This window comes from Salvelinus sp. IW2-2015, unplaced genomic scaffold (assembly GCF_002910315.2).
Source record: "Salvelinus sp. IW2-2015 unplaced genomic scaffold, ASM291031v2 Un_scaffold3655, whole genome shotgun sequence".
Taxonomy (NCBI): domain Eukaryota; kingdom Metazoa; phylum Chordata; class Actinopteri; order Salmoniformes; family Salmonidae; genus Salvelinus; species Salvelinus sp. IW2-2015.
This window is the reverse complement of record NW_019944932.1, coordinates 41,783-49,378: the sequence shown is the minus strand read 5'-3', so window position 1 is coordinate 49,378 and position 7,596 is coordinate 41,783. Positions and strand designations below refer to the sequence as shown.

Genomic DNA, 7,596 nt, shown 5'->3' with positions numbered 1-7,596 from the left:
GTGTTTAAAACCCGTTGTTATCCCAGTGGAAGGATCATTGTGAAGTTTCATTTTTGTGTTATTTTTACGATATTTAACCTCTTTTGAATACCCAACAGCGTGTTCGCGAAAGGAGGGGACGGTTTGTGGTTTTTCTTTCTCCCTGACGATTATTTTTAATATGGCCGGCTAGGGCTCCCCAACCCGGATGTGAGGCAGGTTATGAGCACTCCTTGAAACATTTCAAATGATGTTTTTTATCATTCTGAATTATATGTCAAAATAATGTGGAACATTGCCTGACTAAATAGACAGTATCGCTCCGACGCAACAACACACTAATGATGTGGTACTAGTCAGTCTGTTCATGACACAAAAAACACTAATGAAGTCTGTCCATGTGACTAGTCAGTCTTGACACAAACACTAATGAAGTCTGTCCAATGTGACTCTTCAGTCTGACACAAACACTATGAAGTCTGTCCTCATGTGGTACTCTTCCATGTCTACCCCAAAATAACACTGAGATGAAGTCTGTCCATGTGACTAGTCAGTCTGACACAACACACCTAATGAAGTCTGTCCATGTTGACTAGTCAGTCTGACACAAACACTAATAAGTCTGTCCATGTGACTAGTCAGTCTGACACAAACACTAATGAATGTCATGTGACTAGTCAGTCTGACACAAAACACTAATGAAGTCTGTCCATGTGACTAGTCAGTCTGACACAAACACTAATGAAGTCTGTCCATGTGACTAGTCAGTCTGACACAAACACTAATGAAGTCTGTCCATGTGACTAGTCAGTCTGACACAAACACTAATGAAGTTGTCCATGTGACTAGTCAGTCTGACACAAACACTAATGAAGTCTGTCCATGTTGATCTAGTCAGTCTGACACAAACACTAATGAAGTCTGTCCATGTGACTAGTCAGTCTGACACAAACACTAATGATGTCTGTCCATGTGACTAGTCAGTCTGCACCAAACACTAATGAAGTCTGTCCATGTGACTAGCAGTCTGACACAAACACTAATGAAGTCTGTCATGTGACTAGTCAGTCTGACACAAAACACTAATGATGTGACTAGTCAGTCTGACACAAACACACTAATGAAGTCTGTCCATGTGGTAGTAGTCAGTCTGTCCATTTGATATGTTGAAGAGTTATTGTATCATGTTTTAAAACGAGAAAGCGACCAAAAACCGGGTTCCCTTTAGTAATGGAACGCTTTGTATGGAAAACCAGGTTGAAGACGACATTCAATGTTGTCTTGGTCATACCTTCACATGGAACAAGCGCAAAAGACTAGCGCAACACCCTTCAAATGAAACATCAGGAAGCAAACCAAAAGCGGCTACATTTTTCATGAAACCTGATCAGAAATTAAATCACGGAGTAACCTTAGAACTTCTAATTGGTTACCATAACGTCAATGACTTTTCAATTCAAAGAGCTTAGAATTCTAAATCGGTTACCTAACGTCAATGACTTTTCAATCGCCAAAGAGCCGTAGAGGAAATGTCAGATTTACAAAGTAGACTATACATGACGACTGAATTACGCATTCACAAATATTCAACCAAGACTTTGAACATTTTGATATGGTTTGCATACCCATTCTTGGCTTCGCATTTACTGGTAGATATAATAACTTGGAACATCTTTCCTACCGCTTTCTGTCTTTGGTGAGCTGTTCCACACAACCAAATAACATTATTAGTCAAATGCCGATACACAGGTGTAGACTTTACGTAATGCCCGAATACAACAGGTGTAGACTTTACCGTGAAATGGCCGAATACAACAGGTGTAGACATTTACGTTGCCCAACCAGCCGAGCCGGAGCCATACAACAGGTGTAGACTTTACCGTGAAATGCCCCGAATACAACAGGTGAGACTTTACCGTGAAATGCCCCGAATACAACAGGTGTATACGATCCTTAAATGCGAAACCGAATACAACAGGTGTAGACTTACCGTGAAATGCCCGATACAAAGGTGTAGACTTTACGTGAAATGCCCGAATACAACAGGTGTAGGACTCTTACCGTGAAATGGGCCGAATACAAATCAAAAGGTGTACCGAACTACTTACACGTGTAAAGTCCGTAAATGCCAGGTTCCGTCGACCAATACAACAGTGTAGACTTTACCGGATGGAGGTTGCCCATATGGAACAACAGGATGAGAGTATATAGATGTGTCAAAAACAAAGTGAAATTGCCCGAATAAACAACAAAGTGTAGACTTTACCGTGAAAGCAGGGAAACCGAATATATAACAGGTGATATAACTAGTATACGGGAATGCCCGAATACAACAGGTGTAGAACAAACTAAGCTAATTTTACGGATACCCTTTCCATAATTGCAGAGTTCAAAATTGAGAAAATTAATTGCTAAAAAATATAAGAAATAGTAGCATCAACGATGCACACTGACACATACATAAACAGCAAACCAATAATTCAGGAATTTTACTGGAGTTCATAGAAGGTAACAGTCCTTAAAGGCAATTACATAAAGCACTAATCTATGGATTTCCACATGACTGGAAATGCAGATATGCATCTGTTGGTCACAGAAACCTTTTAAAAAAGGTAGGGGTTGGATCAGAAACCAGTCAGTATCTGGTGTGACCACCATTTGCTCATGCAGCACGACACATCTCCTTCACATAGAGTTGATCAGGCTGGTGATCGGGGCCTGTGAATGTTGTTCCACTCTTCAATGGCTGTGTGAAGTAGCTGGATATTGCGGGAACTGGAACACGCTGTCGTTCACGTTGATCCAGAGCATCCCAAACATGCTTAACACGTGACATTTCTGGTTCTGGTAAGTATGCGGATCGTGGAAGAACTGGGACATTTTCAGCTTCCGGGATTGTGTACAGATCCTTGTGACACGGGGCCGTGCATTATCATGCTGAAACATGAGGTGATGGCGGAGGATGAAAGGCACGACAATGGGCCTCAGGATCTCATCACAGTATCTCTGTGCATTCAAATTCCCATAGATAAAATGCTATTTTGTTTGTTGTCCGTACCTTATGCCTGCCCATACCATAACCCCACTGCCACCATGGGGCCATCTGATCACAACCTTGACGTCAACAAACCACTCGCCCACACAACGCCATACATGCTGTTATAAAGAGGGCATGTCATTTTTTATATGATTTCCTCTTTTGCCCCTCTTCTCAACAGTAGGGCCTGCTCTCATCCTCCCGGTAGTTGAAGATGCCCAGTTTAAAATTACCCTGATAATAGCCTCGAAAGTGAACCTAAACTACCGAAACTAATTTCCACACATATAACAGATTAAAATAAATGAAGGTGGACTAAATATGATGGGGAGAGAATGGATGAGTTGATTGAGGAGGGAAGAGATGTGAATGGATAAGTTGATGAGGAGGGGAAGAGATGGTGGAGAATGGATGAGTTGATGAGGAGGGAGAAGAGATGGTGATGGATGAGTTGATGAGGAGGGGAAGAGATGGATGAATGGGATGAGTTGATGAGGAGGGAAGAGATGGTGAATGATGAGTTGATGAGGAGGGGAAGAGATGGTGAATGGATGAGTTGATGAGGAGGGAAGAGATGGTTGAATGGATGAGTTGATGAGGAGGGGAAGAGATGGTGAATGGATGAGTTAATAAGGAGGGGAAGAGATGGGAGAATGGATGAGTTGATGAGGGAAAGAATGTTGAAGAATGGATGAGTTGATGAGGAGGGGAAGAGATGGGGAGAATGGATGAGTTGATGAGGAGGGGAAGAGATGGGGAGAATGGATGAGTTGATGAGGAGGGGAAGCGAACGATGCATAATTATATAATCACCAAATATAACTGTCTACAACAGCATGTATGGCGTCGTGTGGGTGGGCGGTTTGCTGACGTAAAGGTTGTGATAGGAGTGCCCCATGGTGGCGGTGGGGTTATGGTATGGGGCAGGCATAAGCTACGGACAACAAACACAATTGCATTTTATCAATGGCAATTTGTCATATGAAGATAAATTGTAGATAAAACGTATCGGTCATTGGACATAAACATTACACAAGTTGGAAATCACAAATTCAACAATGAGTGGTTTGGAAGGAAACAGTGGCTAACTGCAAGCATTGCAAAGCAATCACTAGCCTGCTATTCAGTGGAATGGGTGTGTGGTCCAAGTCTGGGTTTAAGGGTCTCTTTTCCAAACTTAAAATTATAAACATTCAACATTGGCCATGCTGTCAATCCAGCATGACTTCTGCCGACCTGAAGATCACTGACGTCATCATGATTCGACCTTGTTTTTTCCCCCCGAGTTCCCAGTTGTCATGAAAGCACCGTAAATCCAGAGAATGACAGAATTTGATGACAAAATTTGCCCGCGAAGGACCACCGCATCACCTTCCTGTTCAAGTGAGCACAGCACAGCAAGGTGAGTCCAAAAATGTCTTGTATGCTGCTCCATAAATTACGTAATATGCCAGGCATACTGTTGCTAAGAAAGCAATACTAAGTGTATGTTGTGTAGTAAGTTGTTGATAGGCCATGTGCCTCACCCTAATAATGGGGTCCTTTTCCCCCTCTTAATTTCACCTACTGTTCTGACTTGGCGGTGCACATGTAGCCTATAACCTGTTTTAGAGAAATGTAATCAAATCAAATTTATTTATATAGCCCTTCTTACATCAGCTGATATCTCAAAGTGCTGTACAGAAACCCAGCCTAAAACCCCAAAACAGCAAGCAATGCAGGTGTAGAAGCACGGTGGCTAGGAAAAACTCCCTAGAAAGGCCAGAACCTAGGAAGAAACCTAGAGAGGAACCAGGCTATGAGGGGTGGCCAGTCCTCTTCTGGCTGTGCCGGGTGGAGATTATAACAGAACATGGCCAAGATGTTCAAATGTTTATAAATGACCAGCATGGTCACATAATAATAATCACAGTGGTTGTCGAGGGTGCAACAGGTCAGCACCTCAGGAGTAAATGTCAGTTGGCTTTTCATAGCCGATCATTAAGAGTATCTCTACCGCTCCTGCGGTCACTAGAGTTGAAAACAGCAGGTCTACAGCAGGTCTTGGACAGTCATTGAATATTGTTAGAGCTTTCATTGTCTGCTTATATGCCCCCTTTATTTATCCTACGGTTCTGACTTGGTGTACAGGGAGAACACTTTAAGAACGGCCCATGTTCTGAATTCTGTCGCTGTACATTTCAAAAGTGCTGAACAAATAGTTCTATTGACTATGTCCATCCTAGCTCGCTCATTAACGTCTTAATCGAAATTACGGATTGCCTCTTATCTGCTCGTCGTCCTCCTATGCCAAAGTTTGTACATCTCAATTGTTAGTAGAAACCACATTTGATTAAGCAAGTCAGCCATATCACCTATGTTTTTTAAAAAGGCAGTAAATGAACTGTTTTGCTGCCGGACAAGGCTCCGCTGATAGCCAGGTGTAGTAGTAGTAAGGATTCACTCCATGGTGCTGAAAAGAACAGCTCTACTGTTGGGACAGATTTATGTAGGCCCTAGCAGTTTGTGGGAACCGTTTGTCACCGTTATAGTCCAATTAATGTATTGTTTAGAATTGTGTTGTGGCTTTGCTTGCAGGCATCTAAAACTTTAACAAAAATGTTTGCCCCACCAAGATTTCCATGCTAAAATCACCACTGGAAGAAGACCAAGACGAATGGATGCACTCATTAGCGTTGCTACGAAAATGTGAATGAAAACGACTCCGATGGAAGAAATGAATCATGTTGACATCTCTGATGAGTATTCTTCTGATTCTGAGCCTCAACCTGAACCTACACTTCTGAGACCTGAGCGCAATAAAGCCAGAACTGTGTGCATTGAGCAGGTGCCCACGCCGCCACCAAAGGAAACTGTGAGAGGAGAGAGGATGGTGACATGAGAATTCTACAGGCTATTATCAGCACAGAATGTCATCACTGAGGGAGCCGGCACTACATCTTCAGCATGAAACTAAATCAGCAACACAACAGCTTTCGTTGTTCATGTGACATGTTCCAACCGACTGCTATCATACCAACACTTATATTCAAATCAAATGTATTTATAAAACCCTTTTTACATCAGCAGATGTCACAAAGTGTTTATAAAGAAACCCAGCCTAAAACCCCAAACAGCAAGCAATGCAGATGTAGAAGCACAGTGGCTAGTAAAAACCCCCTAGAAAGGCAGGAATTTAGGAATAAACCTAGAGAGGAATTGTGGGTTTTCACAACCGACTAATTTCTGCACAAACGGTCAGAACCCATCTGAGAGAATCTAGGAAGAAACCTAGAGAGGAACCAGGCTCTCATTATGCCATTATTGCTTTTGGGATGATTTTCACTGTTATCAAGCACACTTAGCACTTGTAATGATGTTTAGCCTACTGTTGTTTTCGTTATAAAAAATAAGCTTAAACCAGGTTCCAACACCGTGACTTTCTGTTTCATAGTTGTAACAAAGGCACTTGACGAATACAATTTATTGAATTTATAAAACATGTTTTATACATATATCCACATCGGAGGTCCAGTAAGAAACAAAACATGTCCCCTGGAAGGTGAGCATTTGCCCACTGAACTCGGTTACAATGCCGAACTGCAGTCGGATCAAGACAACGAGCTTCCCCGAGACGGTTTCTGAGTGTGTGCAGAAATTCTTCGGTTGTGCAAACCCACAGTTTCATCAGCTGTCCGGGTGGCTGGTCTCAGACGATCCCACAGGTGACGAAGTTGGATGTGGAGGCCCTGGGCTGGCATGGTTGCATGTGGTCTGCGGTTGTGAGGCCGGCTGGACGTATTGCCAAATTCTCTAAAACGATGTTGGAGGCTTATGGTAGAGAAATTAAAAAATTCTCTAGCAACAGCTCTGGTGGACATTCCTGCAGTCAGCATGCCAATTGCACGCTCCCTCAACTTTAAACGTCTGGCATTGTGTCGTGTGACAAAACTGCACATTTTAGAGTGACCTTTTATTGTCCCCAGCACAAGGTGCACCTTTGTAATGATCATGCTGTTTAATCAGCTTCTTGATATGCCACACCTGTCAGGTGGATGGATTATCTTGGCAAAGGAGAAATGCTCACTAACAGGGAAATAAACCAAGTTTGTGCACAAAATGAGAGAAATAAGCTTTTGGTGCGTATGGAAAATATCTGGGATTTTTTATTTCAGCTCATTAAACCAATACTGGAACCAATACTTTACATGTTGCATTTATATATGTTTTGGTTCAGTGTGTATAAACTGTTGCATGCATGTATGTTGTCAACTCTTAAATTTAGTAAAAAAAAAAATGCATTGCAGTCTATTTACACAAAGCAGTTTGCAAAAACACTCATTCACTGATTAAGAAAAGGCAGACAGAATACATGCTGCTAGAGAATAGATAGCCACGCTCCGCTAGAGAATAGATAGCCACGCGCTGCTAGGGAATAGATAGCCACGCTCCGCTAGAGAATAGATAGCCACGCTCCGCTAGAGAATAGATAGCCACGCTCTGCTAGGGAATAGATAGCCACGCTCTGCTAGAGAATAGATAGCCACGCTCTGCTATGGAATAGATACCCACGCTCCGCTAGGGAATAGATAGCCACGCTC

The 7,596-nt window shown here is 42.4% G+C and overlaps 1 protein-coding gene across 1 annotated transcript in view; it reads left to right on the top strand.

Annotated features, from left to right (window-relative positions):
• The window catches only part of si:ch211-227n13.3 (uncharacterized), a 12,504-nt gene extending 6,607 nt beyond the window's left edge, over positions 1 to 5,897 (top strand). The window contains exon 7 of the mRNA XM_024143111.2: positions 5,778 to 5,897. Coding sequence (XP_023998879.2) covers positions 5,778 to 5,897 — 120 coding nt within the window. The remainder of the gene's footprint in view (positions 1 to 5,777) is intronic.
• The last annotated feature ends 1,699 nt before the right edge of the window (positions 5,898 to 7,596 follow it).